The 24,840-nt window shown below is 30.9% G+C and overlaps 3 protein-coding genes across 3 annotated transcripts; 2 read left to right on the forward strand and 1 right to left on the reverse strand.

Moving 5' to 3' along the window:
* Nucleotides 1-3,842: 3,842 nt before the first annotated feature.
* Nucleotides 3,843-6,082, forward strand: LOC126685777 (histone deacetylase complex subunit SAP18). Its single transcript, XM_050379734.2, has 6 exons — nucleotides 3,843-4,026; nucleotides 4,135-4,167; nucleotides 4,296-4,406; nucleotides 5,206-5,301; nucleotides 5,617-5,688; nucleotides 5,777-6,082. Exons 1-6 carry the CDS (start codon nucleotides 3,928-3,930, stop codon nucleotides 5,807-5,809), a joined length of 444 nt encoding a protein of 147 aa, XP_050235691.1. The 5' UTR covers nucleotides 3,843-3,927; the 3' UTR covers nucleotides 5,810-6,082.
* Nucleotides 6,083-6,774: 692 nt separating this feature from the next.
* Nucleotides 6,775-11,758, forward strand: LOC126687154 (polygalacturonate 4-alpha-galacturonosyltransferase). Its single transcript, XM_050381568.2, has 11 exons — nucleotides 6,775-7,140; nucleotides 7,235-7,408; nucleotides 7,738-7,772; nucleotides 7,884-7,943; nucleotides 8,068-8,202; nucleotides 8,345-8,411; nucleotides 8,501-8,547; nucleotides 8,686-9,020; nucleotides 9,156-9,513; nucleotides 10,173-10,760; nucleotides 11,207-11,758. Exons 2-11 carry the CDS (start codon nucleotides 7,258-7,260, stop codon nucleotides 11,480-11,482), a joined length of 2,052 nt encoding a protein of 683 aa, XP_050237525.1. The 5' UTR covers nucleotides 6,775-7,140; nucleotides 7,235-7,257; the 3' UTR covers nucleotides 11,483-11,758.
* A 5,883-nt stretch (nucleotides 11,759-17,641) lies between these two features.
* LOC126687947 (uncharacterized) lies at nucleotides 17,642-18,721 on the reverse strand. The gene has a single exon (XM_050382499.1). It carries the CDS (start codon nucleotides 18,719-18,721, stop codon nucleotides 17,642-17,644), a length of 1,080 nt encoding a protein of 359 aa, XP_050238456.1.
* Nucleotides 18,722-24,840: the final 6,119 nt, after the last annotated feature.

Genomic DNA, 24,840 nt, shown 5'->3' on the forward strand with positions numbered 1-24,840 from the left:
TATTTCGGAATTAAAAGCTCATTAGGTGTAATTAAGATGAATAATAAAATCATAAAAAAAGAACTTCTCCTTATTAAAAATAATAAAAAAGGACTAGTGTGCACACTCACGGAATCTTAACTTATACGTTGAAGTTAATTAACTCACACCTGTATTCAAAAAAAAAACTCACACCTAGCAATTTTAATTTTAATTATTTAAAAATATCTCACATTTTCGAATTATTTTAATTATATTCTGAACATTCAAAATCATTAGTTTTATTTTGATTTTTAATTTTCAATTTCAATTTATCTATTTTTCAAATTAAATTTTTTCATTAAAAAAAATAGTTCAAATATATTTTTCATATATGACACATAAAAAGTAAGTCTTTAGTGTTTGAAAAAACTGTAATAATTTTAAATTTTACAATTTAAATATTAAATAAAAAACATTTAAAAATGCAATTTTTTTATAATTTTAATTGAGAAGAAATTAATTAAACAAGCTGAAAAGATTAATCAAATCTAGTCTTTGGTTTGAAACAGTGATGAAGAGAGGAGGCATGAATGACTATGGCTCGTTCCATTTTTTAAAATAATAAAATTTAAATTTAAATTTTTTATACTTTATAATTCGACTATTTTTGTTTTTAAAAATTATTATTTTTATATAATACATATTGCTATTTGACTCTTTTAATGTTAAATTATGGATCTGTCACTAGTTAGAGATACAAGTTTAATTATTTTGATTTTTTCCATGTTTTCCATATTTCATTTTTGTCATATTTTCCTATCTGTCGCAATATATAAGGAGTACGAAACTTGAGCCCACACCACTTGAGGTGGTCGATTTTTCCCTATCACACCCCTCCCACTTCAACTTCAACTTTGAAACTAACTTTTCATCCTTTATAATCCTGCACGTGCTTCTCACGCTCTCATATTTTTAGTTCATTCTATGTCAACAAAGAGCTAAATATATACATCTCTATGTGTTAATGTTAGCATAAAATTGGCTCAACTATTATGTTATTATGCCATATATAATAAGCTTTTAGTTTCAGTTTTGAGTTACAAATAACATGCTTATATACCAACATGAATTACTTATCCATCCTAAGTTGTAACTCATCTTATTACATCTTTTGTTTTTGGATGATGGCATTACACATTAATACAGATTGATCAAATTTGTATTTGATTATTTAAATTGTGAAAAATTTAAAACTTCAAATTTTGAACTGTAAAATTAAAAAATTGTATTAATTTTTTTAAAAAAAAAGGCCATACAACTCATGATTTTATTCGCATCGAACTGAATTAGCAGTATTGGCGTGCCCATATGATATCCATGTGAATACATAGAGTTTTTCCTTGAAATTAGTTGAAACTATAATATCAACATCGATTCAGCTTGAGAAAAAGAAAAAAAAATCCCGAGTCATAGCATTAAAGTGACACACATAATTTATTTATTGATTTAATTTCTTCTTTTTAGTGGATCCAGAACTACCAATAGAGACAAGGACAAAGGCAGAGTAGAGGAGGGACCTATTTGCAAAAAAAGTAGTGAGTGGTGGTGGTTAGGGTTACCATTTATAGAAAAAATTGATGGGTGAGTTTGGGTTGTCTTTAATGCAAAATTTTCTGTTTCTTGCAATTCAAAAAAAACTTCACTATCAATTGTGAGACTCTAAGCATATGCTATGTGTTTATTTGTTTCCTTGTAATGAATAGGGAAAAATAAGTACTCGGTCAAATTGGAAAATTGTTTGGAATTATCTTTTGTCTCTTTTCCAAATCTTATATTCATTTGATTTTTCCTAAATTAAACTTCACTTTTGGTTCTGCACAAAAAAAAAATCGGTGAAAAATATGTATCCTATATGGGGTTGATGTGTTTTTTGGACCAACCATAACGATGGAGTTTATTTTCACCTATAGTCCCTAATATTTCACACATATCTCATCAAAGTCCTTTTACTTTATTTATAGTTAGAAATTTTATGGTAATTAAATAGGTGTAACGAATTAGTTATTACGTCAATTTTATGCATTACATCCAAAAATACTAAGTGACTTGTGCGCTATGAATATAAAAATTTATGTATAACAATGTTTAAAGAAACACGGCAAAAAGACAACTAAAAAGCTATGTTGAGATACATGCAACATTTTAAAATATAATTGAAGAAGAATTTGGTGACTGACTAGCAGATTGACGTGTCTTTTTTTTAGATATTTATAGCATCCATATCTACATTTTTGGACGGAAAATGTGCAAAATTGATGGTAAAATTTCTCGTTATACTTATTTAAAATTAGTGATTTTCTTGTTTTAAACTATAATCAAAGGATTTTGGTAGAAAAAATATGAAATATCGAGATAAGAATCACCAATAAAGGTTTATTTTTCCCTTTAAACTTGCATTAAAAAAAGGTTAAGGTCAAAGTTGTGTTTTTGAACAAAATCACTCTTAAAATTAGCGTTTGGACTCTTTTTATTCTCTCATCGCCAATTTGTATATTACGCTCCAACAATACCGAGTTTAAAGAGACTTTTGTCCAAAACCATGCATTTAACCTTATTTGATCTAATTTAATAGCAAAATGAACATTTATTCCAAAAGTTAGCCATAAAGATGCTTTGTTTGCAAATGGGTCCTTATCTCTGTTTCTGATCATGTGGGGTGGGGTATATGTGGTTTTTAATCTTCCTCAGGATTTGTCTCTACAGTGATGGAGTTTGGAATGTGACATTATTTTCCATATCCATTTTGATGATACTAATTTGATATGCTTTGATTTTTATTGAAATAAGCTTCTAGGAGGTTAATCACAATTTTTTATTCCTTCTTTAAATTAAAGAACCAAACACCAAAAATGGAAAAAGATATAAAAAGTCAGTTTCAAAACCTTCTAAATATTGTTCTCCAAAAATATAAATTAATTGCATATATTGCAAAACTCTTATGTAGAGTATTAAATATGAACTTATGAATGTATGCCAATTTTTATCAAGAATGTTAATACAATGTTGTATACTAAAACATATTTTCATTCAATTGTTATGGACTTGTCATGTGCATGCTATATGTATATTGTATATAGACATATATTTTTTTATAAATGGAAAATTATGTAACCTGTGATGATTAGTTTTAACATTGCAAGTGAAATGAATTTTGAAATAATATTTATTTATTAATTGGTAATAAATATTTTTGATTATAAAAATATAAAATTAATTATTATTTATTTACAGATAAAATTTTGTAAAATATATGCTCTTTTCGTTGCATTCACTTATAAAAAGAAACAACCACCAGTATATGGTGTAGCTCCTGTTTTTTGGTGTATTTTTCTTTGTCTTTTTATCTCTCGTTCCATCATATTCCTATTTAAGAAATCGATTAAAGTTGTTTTCATAGAATATCGTTTTTTTAGGGGAATATCACTCTTATAAATGCAATCAATTTTTGTTAATAATAACAGAAAGTTCGCTGTAATTTCAGAAAATATTTTTAAGCTAATTTTTTATTTTTAAAAATTAGATTTAAGTATGTTTATCGTAATTCAATTAACTATGATGAATAATCCATTTGACAACTAAAAAATATTCCTTATAAATGATTGTTTTAAATTTTGAAGTAATTATTTTTCACTTTGGAGTTGCTCACTTATAGTTATTGGTAAATATTTATCTTTATAATCTTTAATTAAAAAAAGAAAGTATTTTCCAGTTTCCAGGGCAAAAGGTGCAATTAACCAAGTAGTGCACGCTTAAAAAGCCCACAGGCCTAATTACTGGCCCAAATACAGGAGCCCATAATGCTCCATCAATAATCACCGAGTTTCTGGAGCTGAGCCTCACCGGCAGCAAAGAGTACAAAAATAACGAACGGTCAGAATCTTTCATTCCGATTGAAGTTCAGAATAAATGGCGGGATTATCAGATTTACAGAAGAGACCCGGCGGAAGGCCATTAGGTCCGCCTTCTCGAGGTCCGCCGCCCCTTCAACCCGTTGATCGCGAGAAGGTATACGCGCTCTCTTTTCTAAATTACTTTTGATTGATTTTCTAGGGTTTCAATTAAATCAAAACCCTAATGCCATTTCTTTTTCTTTCTTGCAATTGGAATTTGTAGACCTGTCCTTTATTGCTTCGTGTTTTTACTAAGGTATGTTACTGCTGTTTAAAATTTGTGTTTATGCTTTTCAATTTGTGTCGAATTAATCAACTTAATGATTATTGAGTTTGTGAATAATCATGATCAAATTTAGAGTTTCTTATAATCTTTTGGTGCAGATAGGGAGTCATCATTCGAAGGAAGATTTTTCTGTAAGAGGCAAGGAGCCCAAGGATGAGGTTCAAATATATACATGGAAAGATGCAAATCTTCGGGAGTTAACTGATCTGGTTCGTACAGTTACTTTACCCATATTCTGTTGATTAACATGTTATAGGTAGCTTTATTACTATTGCTTTGAGGTTTTCGAGTGGCTTGAAGCTTAGCATTAGTATGATTGGAAGTAGGAGAAACATCGTGATCTCATTATTGCTTATAGGCTTATCCGCTTATGAGCACCGTGGATCTTAAAACAGTGCTGTAGCAGCTGAAGGAATCTAGGAATACTTGTAGTTGACAGTTCAAACTTCTTGAAGTGGCTAAAATGGCAAAGATTGTTGGGAAGTATTTTATTGGTTATGAAGTGATGAGTGAATTTGAGTTATCGCATCACCTGTGTATTCCAGCTAAAGCGTCACTGTCGCTTAATAAATGACCGAATTACCTGATTTTCTTAATTTCAATTTCCACTCACACTGCTTATGTGTCTTGATACTCCCAATTGCATTGGACGTGCTTCTCTATTAGCTTGAATATGGCCAAGACTTCAAGGCACCTTCTTAATTTGTTATTTCCCTTATTTGTAAACCTGGTTACTTACTTAGCGTGACATTATAGAATTGTCTTTAAATATTTTCTAATATAGTCTCTAGTGCTAGTTGTATCCTATGTTGAATCACTTAGTGGGACAAAGTGGCTGGTACTTTTCTTTTTCCTGTTAGGCTCTACCTTGTGTGAGTGTGATTTCGATTTGTTATTGAGCACATTTTTTTAGAAATTATCGTTTCTCTGTTCATATGGCTGTTTTCTGTGCTGAATAATTTTGAGTGTAATCCTTTTGGTTCCGTACTTGCTGCGACTCTGTTACAGGTCAAAGAGGTGGCTCCAGCAGCAAGGAGAAGAGATGCTAGACTTTCATTTGCTTTTGTATATCCTGACAAAAATGGTCGTTTTGTGGTGCGAGAGGTTAGTCAATCTCCTTTCCTTACTCCCTTTTGAGTGCATGCAATGATTTTTTATTTTCATATTCTGCTGCATGCGCATGTAAAGATCCATAAAACTAACATGCCCTTTTCATTTTCTACTGTTCCTTTCTATCATCTACCATACGCCAACTCCTAAACCTCACTTAAGAATAAGGGAAATAGGGAAGTCTCTTAGGTGTGAAATGAATTATAGTATGATTAATGCAAGAAAGTTTGAGCTGTTTTGAGGTTCCAACAGCCAATACCTATAATTAAGGTTCTCATTTTGGAAAACATTGTTATTGTTTTTATGAAGGTGGGAAAAACCTACTCCAATAGAAATGGAAAATTAGACGATAGCAAAGCGCTGGCTGAGCTTGGTTTCCAGGTAACAGACGATATTCTTTCTTGCATCATATGTTATTCCTTAGTTCTCAAATTGGAATCCTGGATAACATGTTTTTTCACTTTTTCAGATTGGAGACTATTTGGACGTCGCAATTTTGTAAAGAAGATTTTACTGGGATTTTCAGTGGTGCATTATCAAGTTGATTTCTGATGGGTGAATTTTCTCTGGAAAGTTATGACCGAAAAATTAATCGTCTAGAGATGGGGTGCTAGCAAATGATCTTTTTATAAGTAGCCAGAAACAAGCATCATTGTATCATGTAGTTTAAATTTGTTTAGGATATTGTTAAGCAGAGGGGAATATAATAAACCCAACTTATTGTTGTATGTGTGCATCAATAATATAACTCTAGTGTGGTCTTTCCCTTTCAGAATTTTATTTTATTTTCATTTCATGATTATAATATTATCAAGATTTCCCATCCATTGTTCATCAGAATTGGATTTACAGTAAAATTTTAGTTATCTAATTTCTAAATATTAGAGAAAATATAGGTCAACTTGATTGAACCCATAAATATGTCAACGTCAAAGTGAAAATACAATGTAATTAAATTTTGAGCAAATTACTTTAACACCCCTCATATTTGATATAATTCACACTTTAATCCTTGTTTGAAAATCAGACGATATTGACCCCTCATTTTTGTTTCTGTCAACGATTTAGTCCTTCTATTTATTTTTGGTGTTAGTCAACAAAGTGAACGAAACTATATGGTCCTTCATTTTTGTTTTAGCCAACGATTTAGTCTCTCACTTTTGTTTTTGTCAACGATTCCGTCCCTCATATTTGAAAATTAGTTTACTTTTCAGTTTTTTAACTTCGTTGACTAACACCAAAAATAAATAGAGGGACTAAACTGTTGACGGAAACAGAAATGAGGGGTCATATTGTTTAATTTTTGAAAAAGAGAGATTAAAATGTGAACTATATCAAATATGAAGGGTCTCATAATAATTTGCTCTTAAATTTTCCGCTTGTAATGATATTTGATATTTACTCCCAATTAGGAACAAAAATTACAATTTGTCATTTCGTTGAAAGAAAGATATGATGCTGGGTTTGTCGGTCGGCACTCCTCGCACTCTTCTCCAAAACGCCAAAATGTAATGGAAACGACATCGTTCTGATCCTTTATTTTTCCTCCTCCATATATAAACAGTGAAATAAAAGAAAAATCAGCAACAGAGACGAGCGAAATCCTGGAAACGAAGATCACATTCTTTTCACTCTGATCCAATCAAACGACACCAGTCTCTTTCGTTTTGCATTTAAATTTCTGGTTTTAACTCCAATTTTTGCCGGCAAATTCCATCTGCATTCACACGTTTCTTCCATTAGTCAGCACTCACTCGCCGACTCGCTCACTGAGCTCGTCATTGTCAGTCGCTCACCAATGCTCTCCCGCTAGATCTTATCTCTAATCCAACAGTAAAACTCTCTGATTCTTTCTTTTTATTTTCATTTTTGGCTATGGAAATGTTATAATTAGGTTTTTATGCTCGTGATGATTATTATTTTGTAGGAGTTCTGTTTTGATTTGGAGCAATGGCGTTGAAGCGAGGATTATCAGGCTCTGGAATTAACAGAAGCCGAGGCGGTGGATCTCGATTGCCGATTGCTCTTGTTATTTTCTTCTCCGTTTTGGCGCCGTTGATTTTCTTTGTCGGTCGAGGTCTATATGCAAGTGATTTAAACGGTGAGCTCTTTACTCTTTTATTCTTCCACTGCTAGTAATTTTCAATTTGACTCTGTATTAGATCTTACGCCGTTACCGTTATGAAATTGTGCAATTTTTGTTAATGCTATTTTGTTTGAATTGTTCATGTGATTGTGAGTTCACACGTGTCTGCCATGTTTTTATTTGATCAGATAGTCTCATAAGTTTGTAGAACAATGCTAATCTTTTTAATTAAGTTTCACCTTGCTCACTATAGTTAAATTGACTCACTTTTTTTTATTTGTATTTTTCTTGAATTTTTTTAATGGTTTTTTGTTCATATTAAGTGATTGTTGTTGCTTGTGCAGATGAAAATAATCTTCCAGTTGGTTACAACAAGCTGGTAGCTTCTTTAAATCATTGACTTCTTATATTTTGTTAAATTGGATTGGAAGTTTCTGTACTTTGTTTTTGCACTTGTCTAAGGAGTGGAAAAAATGGTTGAGTGGCGCAGGATTTGGATTGGAGAGAGCGGCTAGCATTGCAACACATGAAATCCCTTTTCTCGAAAGAGGCAAGTGCAAGTTTAATGATTATTTGAATAGGAAATTGTAAAGGTGTTGACGTGATGTATGTTGGTGCGTGGGGGTCGGCACATTATAATCACATGGCTTTCTAATTCAAATGATTTTTTATAGGTAATTGACGTTGTCACAGCAGGCACAGCTGATCTTGGACCTTTGAGTCTGGATTCTTTCCGGAAAAACAATTTGTCAGCTTCGTGGAAAGTTATTGGGGTAGAAACATCAGTCGACAACAGTGCTATTTCTGAGGTTTGAATGTTTATCATGATCTGGATTGAATCTGATGTACTTGTTTATATATCCTTTACCGCTAATTGTTCATGTAAGTTTCTTGACAATTGAAGTAATTTTTATTGATTATATATATTTTGGGTTATTGTCTGTCTTGTAGCTAAACAACACAGCAACTCTTCTCAAGCAAGAAGCACCACCCAAGGGCAAAGGGAACATCTTCTCGGGTACAATGTCGTCCAGTGAACCATCTGCAAATCGTTTTTGTCTTTTTGACTACATTTTGACTCGCCATCATACTGTTATTTTCTTGCAGAAGTTCATTCTCAGTCCATTGACACACCAGATAAACAAGTTCGAAGGGTATGTCTCATTCATGCGTATGTTATTTAATATCACCTAGGTTATCCACTATTGCTGTTCTAAAAATGGCAAGGTAATCAATAGAGTCAGTTTGATGTAGTATTCAAGTTGTAAACTATTTCTTGTGAAATTTTGCAGCAACTGAGAGAGAAAAGGCGTGAAAAGCGTGCAACTGACTTGATGCGGCAAGATAATGAAGTGATTTTAAAACTTGAGAATGCAGCCATTGAAAGAACGAAATTGGTTGATTCTGCTTATCTGGGGAAGTACAGCATATGGAGGAAAGACAATGAGAATGAGAACCCTGATGTAACTATACGTTTAATGCGAGATCAAATGATAATGGCAAGGGTATATATCGGTATAGCGAAGATGAAAGAAAAACTTGACCTGCATCAAGAATTGCAGGCTCGGCTTAAAGAAAGTCAGCGTGTCGTGGGAGAGGCAACAGCTGATGCTGATCTGCAACGCAGGTAACAGAATTTTGATGTCATTGTCCATGAATTTGCTCTATTTTCAACTGCGCTTTTTACCTCTCCATGATGATTGTTGATAGCTGCCATTTTTTTAAATTAGAAGTTTCTAACGTGTACATTTTATGTATATAGTGCGTCTGACAAAGTAAAAGCTATGGGCCAAGTTCTGGCAAAAGCAAGAGAGCAGCTGTTTGACTGCAAGTTGGTTACCGCAAAGCTTAGAGCAATGCTTCAAACAGCAGATGAGCAAGTTAGGAGCTTAAAAAAACAGAGCACTTTCCTAAGTCAATTGGCTGCTAAAACTGTTCCGAATGGAATCCATTGCTTGTCTATGCGCCTAACAATAGATTACTATCTCCTGTCTCCAGAGAAGAGAAAGTTCCCCAGAAGTGAGAATCTGGAAGATCCTAATCTATATCATTATGCACTCTTCTCGGACAATGTCTTGGCTGCATCAGTTGTTGTCAACTCAACCATCACGAATGCAAAGGTTATTTCTTTGTCTGTGTTATGAGTGCTCTATTGCAAATTGACCTAAAAGGACTAACACAGCCATTTGGTTCACTAAAATTTAGGGGGAATGGGATGGGAATGGGATGATTCTGATTCGTTATCTGTTGTTAAGGACTTAAGATCAAATAGATTTGGAATGGGAATGATCCCATCAATGAAATTTACTCATGCCTCCTCTTACCCTAGCTTCTTATTTCCATGAAATCTACTCATGCCCCCTCTTCCCTTAGCTTCTTATTTCTTGAAATCTACTCATGCCCCCTTTTCCTCTAGGGAATGTGCTTCTCATTTCCATGGGGATCAAAGTAAAACAGTCAATATAATCAAAATTGATATTTTTCATATATAAGACAATAAAAAGAAATTATTATAAAATTTTATTAAGTAAATTTTTTTTGAAACATTTTAGTAAATTAAATAACTATAAACATGTTTGATTCCAGTTTTGATTCCTTATCCAACCAGACGATATATAAAGTACATATTTCCCATTCCCATTTTATTCCTCACATTAAATGGCTATAATCCTCAACGTTTTATGTGCTGAATTTGGATTTGGATCAAATTCTTTTTATCATCTCTGAAATATGGATTTTTCGGCTTGTTGCTTAAGTATGCTTCTTGGCTGTTCTGCAGGATCCTTCTAAACATGTATTTCATCTTGTTACTGATAAACTCAACTTTGGAGCTATGAACATGTGGTTTTTATTGAATCCCCCGGGAAAGGCTGCAATTCATGTTGAGAATGTTGACGACTTCAAGTGGCTTAATGCATCTTACTGTCCAGTTTTGAGGCAGCTAGAATCTGCTGCAATGAAAGATTATTACTTCAAGGCAAATCATCCAAACTCTCTTGCATCTGGTTCTTCTAACCTGAAATATAGGAACCCAAAGTATCTTTCAATGCTTAATCATCTGAGGTTCTATCTTCCGGAGGTATATCCAAAGTTAAATAAGATTCTGTTTCTTGATGATGATATTGTTGTTCAGAAAGATTTAACTGGATTATGGTCAGTAAATCTGAACGGAAAAGTGAACGGGGCAGTGGAAACTTGTGGTGAAAGCTTTCACAGGTTTGATAAGTACCTAAATTTTACAAATCCCCATATCGCTAGAAACTTCAAACCCAATGATTGTGGGTGGGCATATGGGATGAATATGTTTGATCTCGTTGAATGGAAGAAGAAGGATATAACTGGCATTTATCACAGGTGGCAAAATATGGTAAGTATATGGTATCTCGTGCGGTATCCATTTTATGTGTTTCTACTTCTAATCATACTTTGAAATAGAAAGTTAGTCTATATGAGATCTCGTCTCTTTAATATCCGGCTTGCTGCTTAGCTGTGGTGTCTAGTGACCGTTCTTATGTTTTCTTCTATTACTGGTTCTCCTTTGGTGCACATACGTTTCTTGTGCACTTTAAAGGGATATGCAGTTGGTCGATTTAACATATTTTTACCTAGATCAACTTATCTCGAGTTCATAAAGTTGGTTCTACATTTTACCTAGAAGTTCTACACTTCTACTAATGTTATACTAAGTACAGTTTATATTCTGTCCCATGATTTAGAAGTATTTGCTCTGCAATTTGTATTTTCTGATTTTAGAATCTCCTTGTAGTATATTTCTAGGTGCCTTATAGTATTCTGATTCTTTTACCCTATCAGAATGAAGATAGGGTACTCTGGAAGCTGGGGACATTGCCTCCTGGCCTGATTACATTTTATGGTTTGACACATCCACTTCAAAAGTCTTGGCATGTGCTCGGATTAGGTTACAACCCGAGCATTGATCGGAAAGAGATTGACAGTGCAGCAGTAGTTCACTACAACGGCAACATGAAGCCATGGCTGGAGATAGCAATGACAAGATATCGGCCATACTGGACCAAGTACATCAAGTATGATCATCCGTACCTTCGTACCTGCAACTTAAGTGAATGATCTTTGATCATATCATATGCAACTAAACTAAGGTACATTCTAATGGTCTGCTTCTCTGTGTATGCAAATTTAAGGCCAGTTGATTGATTTAGCTGCACGAAGGAATGCCGTTGAATTTTCTGTGCTGCATTCCTTCTATATCACACTGATTGTTTAGTCTTCTTCTTTGTAATTCGTTATTTGTTCTCAATTTTTCATATTAATTCAAAATAGGTGATAGTTTGTATGAATTGCTGACCTGTAAAAATCCATATGATGCCGCTTTTTTTCTTGTTATGCCCCCCTCCTCTTTCTTCAATTATGAATAGGAATAGTAAATGTCTTGTATATGTGCGGATAATGGTTAGCATAACCGAATTGAAGCGGATAAATCTGGTTATGTTTGGTTCGGTTAGGGTTTAGTAAAAAATTTATTTCTGTTTTGGCAAAAACTGTACCAAAAAATAGGCCGTATACGACTGGTTTAGTGTGACATAACTAGTATTTTTATAATATTGGTTAAGTTTGATTTCAATAGTATGAAATTTTTATTGTTGGTTTAAACACCCCTATGAGTTAGATCTGACAATTTGTGTCTTTAGGTCTTAAATATGCCGTGACTGTCTAGACACGAAACATGATTACTATAAATACGAATATGATACAATTAACAATTCTATTTTATATATAAAGTTCAAACACGATAAGTTTATAATGCAGATTATACTATTCGATATACATAAACACATTTATTTTTATTTAGTTAACTTTAATTTATACATTTATTTAATATAACTTAAAGAAAATTATTAACTCTTATCAATATAAATAATATTATAATTATATAATACAATATATATATATATATATATATTAATATTTAATCGTGTTTGATTATTTTAGACAGATTAGGCTTGCTTAATTCATTTAAATATGAAATACTGGGTAATAATTGGATTAGTTTTGTTTATGATATACTGTCTACTTACATGAAATTTAAATTTGTTAAGTTTCGTGTCTTGCTCATATTATAAGTGGATGTTCTGTTTAACATGGCTTTTGCTAGTATGAGCTGTATTAGATGATATTTGCTTAAAGTTATGAGTAAATTATTTTTATTTCCAACTCAAAATTATTGATAGGTCTTTTTTTATTTTTCCGAGGAGTTATTGATAGTTCTTAATTACTGGGATTTGCCCTGTACCGACACTTTTAGCTAAAAGTTACTTTGTTGCATATACAATGGTACTATCCGATCATATGATTGAATGAAAAATGTGTTTTTGTGGGCATTGGTGTTTACCCCAGTTGATAGAGAAAGGCAGAACCTATTATAAGGTTGTTTGTACGATAGTGTTTTTTTTGTCTACGCGGTCTTTAATTATCAATTAAGATTCATCAACTCTATATTTTTACTTAATTGGTAAATCTTCATCTGAATAAAAATTGAGCAAAAATAATAATAATTATAACTATACACTGTTAGTTTACAATGTATGAGTCGCCGGTAAAACTTTTTATTTACTTATCATTGAAATTATGTCCAAACATTATTCAATTGAGAGATTATGTTTGACTTGATAGTTTGACTATGTTTGAATTACTTTGTATTGTTTATGTGTACATGTAATTTTTTCATATATGGTATAACTTAGGAGTTGATAAGCGAACTTAACGAATTTAATTGATTTTTATAACCGGATAAATAAAAACACTTGTTGTACAGGAACCTTGATATGAATTTTGCCAAATGTATACTTACAAACTCTGCCTATCATTTTTAGATATGATCATGGGCCTAAACGTCGTGTAATTAATTTTTGTCTCAAGCTCGCCCTGAAGCCTGAACCTGCAAAAAGTGCTAATTCTTTTATAGATGAACTTGATTTTTTTTTTTTTTGAGAAAACTTGAATTTTAGTAATTAGTTAAATATTATATAGGGACCAAACTTGAGTAGTAAATATAAATAATTATCAAGATAATTTAAACCGGCCAAAAATTTAAAATATGTTTTTTAGAGCAGTTTCCATTTAACATCTAATAGTTTTTGGACGCCTTATCATTATGATCTATTAAAGATGTATCAACGATATGTTTTTGAAGTATCTGAGTAATGATGAAATTTTTGGACTTACAACGTAGTTTTACAAATGAAGTGATATTTTGGATAGTTTTTGTTGTTAATCCTAGTAGATCAGATTATAACCTTTAAGTTCAGTTGGATTTTTTTTAGTCTGACAAAGCTCGGCTAATGAATAAATTTATAATTCATAGACAAATAGAGCTAATGGTATCAAAATAAGCAAATTACTCAGTGGCTATCCATATATGTTTTATTTTACACTTTGATTTTTTCTATTTAAAAATAAAACGATATAGTTCTTCATTTTTTTGTCTTCAGTTTAGCCATTTTGTCCATTTTTATTGTTAGTCAAACGAGTTAAAAATTGTAAAAATCAAATAAATCTTTAAATTTATATTTTTAGTATGTCCTTTTAATTTTTTTATTTTTTTTTATTTTTGTAGTTTTAAAACTTGAATGAAGTACAAAAATATAAGAAACAAAGAAAATTTAATTTTTTAAAAGTAAGAGAAGTAAAAAGTAGCTAAATTGTATTTATTAAGTCATTGAATTTTAAAATTTAATCATATTTGTGTCAAAACTAAGTTTAAGGACTAAATTAGCATTTTAAATTTCTTTTTGTGAAGTCTTTTGATTCAGTTGATTATGAACGAACTGTGACAAAAATAAAAATGAAGCCCATACCATTTAATTTTCAAATAAGAGGAACAAAAGTATAAACTATGGCATGTATGGAGGACCTCATAATAGTTTGCTCTACTATGATTTATCATCAAAATTTAAGTTAGTAGTTGTTGTTTTAAGTTAAATCCTGAGGGGTGTAAAATGGGCTGATTCTGTAACCCTATCCATCAAATATGTAAATTTGAAGGATCTGTGACTACTCTTTGCGGATTCGTGTCGAAGACGTATCAACTCTTTATAACTCGAAATAAATGAGTCGTGTCATGAGTCGATTTCTGAACCCGTCGAACCCGTTTTATTATCAAATTTGAGGTTAAGATAAAATATTGTATGTTTTAAATATTCTTACATGTTAAATGAGCCGTGTTTTGTATCGTATTTGTCGTGTCAATGACGTAAGTCTTGTTAACCATTTGTGTTAAGATGTTAATAATATCGTGTTATCCATTTAAAATTTGTGTCATGTCAGGGTTGAAAATTTTGACACGATTAATTAATCCTAATCGTATTAATATAAGTGGGTCAATACGATAGTAACACAACTTGCTAATCCATTTTGACACCTTTTGATATAGATTGCTGCTGATTTCATCACTTTACAAATGGGTTTCTGTTGTATTGAGTGAATTTAAGTTGCTCTAGAGGGGGGGCCGGACATCAAACAAATTGTGAAAAATTCATTATCTTCCACAAACGTCTCCTTTTACCAATCTTTTTCAATCTCCTTTAATGAAAGAGTAATGGTTGCCTCACTTTTATTTTCCATGATTGATCTCCCCACTTGAATTGGGATTAGCAAGAGACAAAAAACCACGTACAGATTCTAATGTAATGATATGATATTATATGGCTTGATATGCTTTGTACAAATTGTTTGGAGAAGTCTCTAATTTCATAGGTTAGTACCAAATACTTTTTGTAAGTAACTCATAGTAGCTAGGCAAGAATCATATGCTTCACCTGGGTAATCTTCTCTTTGTCTCTGTGTACCTTAGTGTAGTAGTGGTCAATTCTATTCAAAACTTATCATTTTTGCATATTACTTTGTTGCAAGATATTTTTTTAGGTTCATTGGTTATATAGTCTCTCTCTTTCTATCTTATATATCATGTCTTATTAATTGTAGCATTAAAATTCTTTTACTGTTGAGGAATTCAAATTGAGTAGGTGATGCTTATAGGATTTATGATTAACTTTGATTGAAACAATCAAGGACATAAGATAAATATAACTAAGTATTGGCATGTGTTTAAGGCAAGGGCGTAACTACTCTAAACCTAGAGTAGGTTTTAGTTCGGATTGTCATCTGAAATTTTCAAATATGAAGGTAGAATTTGTAGTGAATTTAAGACTAGAGGAAGGATAAGCCCCGGCATCCAGAAAGATTAAAGATGGAATGAAGGTTAAGTCTGTGCTAGAAAAATCGTAATTCCACACTGATTTAAAAGTAGGGCATGGTAATCTTGATTACGAAAACAAACATTAAAGGAACATTAAGTGAAGTTTTCGAAATCCATTCTGACTGTTAGTAGGTGATAGAAAAAGACGATAAAATAATAAAAAGCTAGAAAATAAAAATAAAAAAAAGATGAAAATAGTTATACTTTAAATTTATTCATCAATTCAGGGGTGGACCTAGAAAGAGTTTATGATGGGAAGTTGACCACTTTATTTTTGAATCTCTGAAAATGTATGAACATATACGTTAATAGGCACTGACCACCTTAACTTCTTTATATTATCCATCTTATAAATTTTCGGTACAATCTTGTCCATCTTATATAAAATTTATGGGTCCGCCACATCATAAATTTGTCCTTGCTCGAGTCTAATGGTTCTTTATTTAACAGTAAAAGGTATAAAAAAAACCCTCAAAGTATACTCAAAAGTATAAGACAGCCTCTTAACTTATTTTTGGCACAAATAAATCCTTTTAAAATCGAACAAAAAGTCCCTTCAAAGTTTGACTTTGACAAACAAATGTTAAACGGGTGACGTGGCACTAGAAGAAAAGTTTAAAAACATACTTAATTTTTAAAATACTTACCAAATTCGTTTGTTACTTATTTACACATTTGAATAGTAATATTGCAAGATCACCATCATTTTAATGACGTGTTATTTGACGATAGGCTTAGTCTACCGATGACGTGATGGAATGAGTCTACATTAGAATTTCTCCCTCTGAGCCAATAGTTAACAGTGTTGAATTTGCTAGAACCTGAGATTGCATTAGTAGATTGCCCTGTCCAATAAGTTGGTATAATTGATTAGAACAGAAATGACAGATTTGGAGGGTTGTTGTGATAGACAAAGATTAGATGGTTATGCCGTACATTATGTGTTGATGTCGTTGAACAACAAAAAATGAGCAATAAAAAAAGAAGGGCAGGGCTGCTATGCTATGGGCAGTTGTTGGTCCACAATTCCACCATATTGTGGCCATGCAAAAGATTTATGAAATAACATCCACTCTTAAAGCTCATCTACTTTTTCTATTATTTATCTGAGCATAATTACATCTTACTTTCCCTTTTAGATCATACAAGCCCTCTAGCTTCTTCGTGTTTTTTGTACGTTTAAACTTAGAGTCAGTGACGGACACAGGAATATCAAACAGGAGGGTCCAATTTTAAGTATTATATTATAAAAAAAATTATTAAAAATTAATACTAACATAGAAAAGGTAATAATCACTATATTATACAATATCATAGCATTCCTCTTCTATTTTTCATGTTTTGAAATCGTTGCATAATCGTCTCATTGGTGATGCCTGCAAATATAGCTTTCTCAATATAAGTTACCAAACAATCATTTAATAATTTGTCTCTCATTCGATTGCGCAACAGACTCTTGATAATGTTCATGGCAGAAAAAGCTCTTTCCACTGTAGCAGTAGCAACCGGTAAAGTTAAAGATAATTTTATTAACAAATAGACCAATGGAAAAACGTCGTCTTTTCTTGTCGCGACCATCTTTTGAGCGAGACCTGCAACTCCCACCACTTCACAAAACTTTTCATCCAAGCGCATATCAATAATGAAGTTATCCAACTGACATTCAAGTTCAATTAGAGAAATTGGAGAGAAATCCCTTGGATATGATTTTGCTAGACGTATCAACTTAATTTTATCAAATGCAGAAAACGTTTCTTTTGGATCTAAACATGCCATCGATAGAAGCAAATCTGTATTCACTTCATTGAAACGATTGTTCAACTCATACAACTGAGTGTCAATCACGGAGTAAAATAAATCAGCCTGGTAATAATGAAGATTAGTGATTGTCGCAATTCTACGTCGTGATCTACCACGAGTTGCATATACGTCTTGCATACTCAGTATATTTATCTCTTCCATGCTACAGAATGTAGAAACTGTAGATAACAAAGTTTCCCACCCATTATCTCTCATTTCTTGTAACTGTAGTTTTGACACCTTAACGAAGAATCGATGCCTTTCTTAAGTGATGCAGCACTTGTGTCATTAACATGCACAAGGCCAAGAAAACGTTCAATAATACATCCACTTTTGTTGACATACCGAATAACGATTCCCATTTGCTCTTTAATTGATACATCTCGACACTCATCAACTAGAATAGATAAAAAACTATTCCCAATGTCTCCAATTATAACATTTATTATCTCAATTGCAGCTGCATTGATAATATCTTTCTGTATATGAGGAGCTGTAAGTTTAAGATTATCAGGAGCATTACTTAAAACAACTTTATTGATATCCTCATTGCATGAAGCAATAACTTTTAGAAGCTCGATAAAATTCCCTTGATTCAGTGAGTTTTCAGTTTCATCATTCCCTCTAAAAGCCAATCCTTGCATCATAAGGCAGCGTAGACAAATAATCGATGCATTCAATCTACAACGATAATCAAGCTTTGCTTGTTCGGATTGTTTAGAAAAACATACCTCAATGTGCTGAGCTTGATTCATCAAATTTTGACAAGTCAACCTACATTTATTATGATCACTGTCATGGTCTCCAACATGGTCTCGCAGCCTTTCCTTCTTGCGCCAGGCACTGAAACCTTCTGTTACAAAAGCATCATGGCCCCTTTCGCTGCGGCCAGCTGAGAAAAGATAGCAATATAAACAAAATGCAGCATCTTTTGCGATACTATATTCCAACCAAGGCTTGAATTCGTCAAACCAAGTGACAATAAATTTACGCTTTCGATTTCCATCCATCCTTTGAGGAAAAATATGTTGTCGCGGCTGACATGGTCCTTTTAATAAATATTCTCTACGAACTTGATCTCTCACGTCAGATGAATAACTCATTATATTTGGTCGTAATCCAGGATCGCTGGGAAGGTTATCTAAATCAATCTCCATCTCAATTGGTATCAGTGAAACATGAATAGTAGGTTGATCGCTTGATTCCACCTCAACATTTAATTTCTCTGCTTGATTTCTTGGTGGAATTATTGGCTTAGTAACATCCGATATTTTTTTAAAATATCGCTCCATAACTGAAAATAGAAAATTAAATCAACTGGTTAATTAAATTGTAAAAATAATTATTCACTAATTAAAGTATAAATTTAAATATAATCTAAATATAGTAAAATGGTACAATATTAATTTTAGATAAATAAAGAAAACAAAATTAATAGTTAATTGAGAACTTTATATTAAAATTATTACTTTAAAGTGAATATTAATAATTTTAAAAATTTGTTAAATAGACTTACCTTTTAAAGATTAGAATTTTGGAGTCGTCGAATATTTGAAAACGGCTGGAAATTGAAGATCGCTGAAAATTTAACACTGTCTAACACTTTATGTAGCAATTTAAAGAAAAAAAATTAGATCTCACAAATATGTAATGAATTGTTGACAAACAGCTAATACATAGAGATTATAATGTAAATCCAAATAGGAAAAAGAGAAAGAATTTGTATGTAAAACCAATTAGGAATAGGTAATGCGTATGATGACTTGTCCAAAATTAATTAGGAATAGGTAATTGTGTCCAAAACTAATTAAGAATAGGTAATTATATGATGTAATATTCTGAAATTGTGATTATAGGTGGCTCCATCACATATGTGTGATTATATTAATATATGGATCCTAAGTATATAATTGAATATAAAAAAATTAGAGTCTCTGGCCATTTTTTGAGGGGGGGCCCAGTGTCCCCCTTGGCCCTCACATAAATCCGTCACTGCTTAGAGTACACATACATGTATGAATTAATAAGGGTTAAAATTTTAACAGTTTTTTAGTTAAAAATAGATAATAACATCAATATACATAGTAGATACAAAAATTTTAAAAATAAACTGAACCAAATAATTCTTCTGTTTAAAAAACGAAACAACGATCAAAGTTTTAAAAATTTAATTTTAACATCAACAACAAACAGAAAGAATTTAAGTGTTGAAAATCACCTGACACTTTTTACATCTTTAGAATTTCTATTTTTTTGTGCTCTGTTTCAATTTTACTTCAATAAGCTGACTAGAAGTTTAGTCACCGAAAAATTGAATATGGAACTCGAATATATGCTAAATAATTTTTGATTTAGCCAAAAAATATCGCAGTAAAACATAAGATATATCATCAAAACACATTAAAAACGTACATAAATCTCCATAATGGAATTATTGAAAAAAGAATTCAGAAATTATAGAAATATGTGGACAAAGAGACTATGATTTTTAGAGAGGTCGAAGATCAACACTTCACGCGCTTTAAAATTAAAGAAATAGACGCTTTCTCTCTCTAGGTGTTGTTTCTCCCTCCCTATAGAGAGAGCACCGCTTCAATTAAAATATTATTTTTACAGAATAAAGATCTATATTTAAATATTTATATTTTGATAACCAAATTCTGATTTTATAACCAATTATAGGTTGCTAAAAATATTTATATAATTTTTTTTATTTAGCATGTGAAAAAGTGTCTTTTAAAATTTTTCATATCAATTAATAGTCTATCTATATCTAATTTTTTAAATATATATAGTTTAACAATCTTAAAGTGAAGAAAACATGACGTTTATTTCATTGTCATTGTGTACATAAACAGGTATTTGTTAAAAGATCATTTAATGACCTCATGTTATTGATAATTTTAACTTATCAAAGTGAAATACATTGAAGTTGGTAATCATTCTATATAAAACGCTATGGTAAGTGCAATTTTTTCAAAACCGTGTTTGAATATGTAATAATTAATTACCAATAAAGCAAGCTTGAATATATGCTTAGTAATTAATTCATTCATATCCATAAAATATAACTATATAAGCAGTTTGCTTTATCTTCCATCTTTTTTGAGCAGTTGACAGGTTTAATCTTTAGTGACGTACGTCGAACATGCATGAACGTGAATTTCCGGTCCTATAATTTCTTTTCGCGCTGGTACTACTTGAAACGTAAACCATTCTTTTTCTGAAAAGATATAGCTCCATCTTTGATTAAAATTTTACATGTTAAATGTTAGGAATTTTCACTCACTAACCAGTAGTAATCCGGAAGTCGGATGTCGAACCCACAAGGACAAGAGGTTTAAAGTGAACGAACACGAAATTGAACTTCAATTCGGAAAGCGACAAGTAAATTGATTTAGATTAATACTATGGAATTTAAACACTAATTGAACAAACAATTAAACGCTAAAGCAATCAATTAATAACTAGGCAAGCAAATTATAAACCAACAATCAAATACTAAACAGTTTAATGAATAGGTAGAAGGCGCTTAGAGGTTGCTAATTAGATTTGAAACGTTCTAGCTAACCGGGGTTGATTTGGTAATTGGTTCGGGTCAAGTCTTTCTAAAATGCCTAATCCGCTCTCTCGAGTCCGCAATTAGAACTAATTGTAATTAAATTAATACACCGAAATCTAAATCGCTCTCGCATAATTAGATTTCGATTATACCAATTTAATCCAATCACGAAGCTAACCTATAACCGATTAAGCCCTAAACCGCTCTCGCGTGATTAAGCCCTAATTAAATGATTTGCTAATTCCGGGTAATTAAGTGACTCTCGCCTAATTAATTAACCTTCAACCTAGGATTAGGAGATCAATCTATCCTAAGCATTAAGCATACAAATCATTACAAACCTTGAACCCAAATCAAACCCTAGTCAACTAGTCACAATCAAACTTCATTAACAACCCCTAAACAAGGGGGGTTTAGCTACTCATCACAAACATGCTAACAATAACTAATAAGCAAGAAAGAGGAATAAACATGGTGTAGAGATTAATTACCTTGTAATAATTGAAGACCCAAAGCATAAAAGAGATAATGAAGAACAATAATAAAGGAACCAATAATCTTCTATTAATAATAATAATCTTTAATCCATAACAAAAGCTCAAAATATAACTAAGAACAAGTGTAATTCAAAAAGCTGAGAATAGTAAGTGAAATGGGGGCTACAAATCTAAAATTGAGTGCATACCCTAAAAATAGAAAAGAAGGGATCCTTTTATAGTTCAAGGATAAAAAGGGAATAAAAATACACTATATGACAAGTCTAAATGAGGTAGCCAATCAAAATAGATCACAAAATTGTCCACATGTGCCTTTTTAGCTCCAAATCACGTATCTTCATTAATGAGCTGTTTCTATCGAAATGAAATGGTTTCTATAGAAACAGGCTTAGGTGAAAAGCTCACTGGATGCATGACATGGTTTCTGAGGAGATCTCGATAGAAACCAATCTGTCTCGATCGAGACAGACGTTTCTGAGGAGGTTTCTGAGGAAGTTTCGATAGAAACAAGCTCTGACTTGATCACTTCTGCTTCCTCTAATCTTGATTGCTCCAATTACGCTCCAAATTGCCCGATTCTCGCCAATATGTACCTGAAACACTTCGACATGAAAATGAGCAATAAAACAACTTAAATGGACACTAAACATGGCATAATTACATCAAAATAGACCCGCATAATAGGTGTAATTCTACACCTATCATTAAACAAGAGTAACGTAAGTTTATTAATAAAAATTAGTATAATTTTTAATAATTAGGTAATTAACTAGTCAATAGAGCTATTTATAAAGATTGGTAAATTTAAAAGATAATAATTAAAATAAATTTAAAATCTTAAGAAAAGAAAAGATAATTATAGATAAAAATATTTAACTAGATAATAAAAAGACAAAAGAGTATATTTTTCATCTATACTATATATAAAAGCACGGATGGGGGGGGGACAGATAAATTTACTGAATAATCCTTTTCAGTTTATTACTAAATAAAAGTTTTATAGTCATTAACTAATTAGTTATTTAATTAATCACTATTGTAATTAAAGTCCTAAATAGAATAGGTAGCTAAATTATCTCCATATATAAAAAATAACTAAATTGTCTACAAATTAGTAGGAATATCTATCTTTTAGTTTGATTTAACTACAAAATTAAAATAATATATTTGGTCAATATATTATTATTTAAATTTCTATCTTATTATTTTTAAAGATATTATTAATAAAATTAAGTTAATTATTTAATTTTATTTATTATAAAATCAAAAGAAAAATAAGTTTAGTATGGAAAACAATTTAATAACCGAATATATTATATTTACTTTTATAAATTTTTTTAACTAATTTAATATTAATTATAAATCAAAAATTAATATAATTATAATAAATTTACTAATATGTACACTGACGAGTTACGTTACGAGCCACGTGCATAGCACGTAATGCGAAACTAGTATAGAAAAAAGCATTAGGAAATTCTATTACAATTGTGCATAAGGACACTTAATTTATATTAATACAGAATATTTATAGCTACCTTTACCATAATATTGGACACAACTTAATGCTCTTTTTTTGTTTTAGATTATAGACACTCAAATTTTTTTGGATAAATTTATACACACTTAATTATTATATATATGATTAATTTGTAGGAATAATTTATATTCTAACATATGAACTTATATTTGTAATTGATGGTGTAATAATTGTTTAATTGTCTAATACATTAAGCGATGCAAATAAAAAAAATTCAAGGTTATGAGGTATGCTATATAATATAGTCTACTATTACGTATAGAAATTTAATTGTATAACTATAGTTGGTCAAACGTGTCAAAAAATGAATTTTTTGTACTTTTTGAAAATATATCTAATTTTTTAAATAATTATAAATTTATTTATTATTTAATATTTTTAAAATTGAGTTTTTTTTCATGAATAAATTATATTAAAAAACTCTATAACTCAAGAACTTTCACATAAGAAGTGAAACACATAAAAATTGCTCACAAAAACTACGATTTTGAAATATTCGAACGATACGGCAATTTAATTGGAAATTTTTTTCTTTTCATTTTTTTAAATAATTATATAATCAATTATTGAAAAATAAATTTCATCAAATCATATAAATTTTCAACTTTTAATTAAATTGTGGTAGATATAATCTTTTTGAAAGGTTTGGATAAACTTTTAAAAAAATTATAATTTTTTTAGCCTTTTGGTACTATTATGCTATTATAATTTGATGATTGATTAAATTATAATAGTACCATACATATGTCTTTTCACCAATAAATAATTGTTTTGGTCCGAAAATTGAAAACACTTAATTGTTCTTCACTCTTATCTCATTATGAAAAAGACCAAACTCTAAAAACTATAAAATTTCAAATATTGATTGAATTTGAAGAACCATATGAAGTATAGTATTTTCGAAATTAGTCAAGAAATATATAATGAAAAAACGTATGCTTCCACTAATTCGATCTACATCATAATGAATCGAATTGGCATGATCACGGCTTCATAAGTTTTATGGATTTTCTATGTTAGTTTTAAGTAATTTTAATAAATGATTCTAACATAATTTGTATTTATACTCTCATTACTTATGATGAATACATTAAAAAAAATATAAAACACTAGAAAACACAAATTTACAACTGTGTTTGTTTTTTGGTACAGGATTCATGAGATTTTCTGAACGGCTTTCAACTATTAGATAACATTTTTAAACCTTCCACATTCAGATTAATTCCGGTCGAACCGTGTAAGTCATTTGCAGGAGGCAAACTCTGATCACAAGTTTTAAACGGCTGCATACATGAATATGGTTAGAACCCGCGACCTCACTTAAACTAGAAGAGCGCCTTACTAACTCATCAACGCATTGAGATTAATTTATTACTGTGTTAAATAGGGTGTTATGATTTTTTTTACAAATTAATTTTGTTTATTTAGATATATAAATTTTTTTAATTTAAAACAGACGGAGTATTATATATCATTAAAACATATAAAAGTTTTTTAAAAAAAATGAAAAGATAAAGAAAGTTGAAGAATATAACTATGAAATCGAAAAGTTCAACTATACCTAATCAATGCACACAAAAGACTATTCATATAGGTTTGCACAATCAAAAAAATTGAGTTTGAAGTAAGATTTGCTTATACAAATAAGGATGTGGAAAGAAAAAAGTGGTATATAGCATACGCAAATGTCTCAGGCAACAACCAAAGTAGCTTTCAAATATGCTTTGCATTTGCAGCCCGACCAATATCACTCAACAATTAACGTATTAGCATAGAGCCATTCATAGCTATCTTTATTTTTTCTCTCTACTT

Source organism: Mercurialis annua, linkage group LG6 (genome assembly GCF_937616625.2).
Source record: "Mercurialis annua linkage group LG6, ddMerAnnu1.2, whole genome shotgun sequence".
NCBI classification, from domain to species: domain Eukaryota; kingdom Viridiplantae; phylum Streptophyta; class Magnoliopsida; order Malpighiales; family Euphorbiaceae; genus Mercurialis; species Mercurialis annua.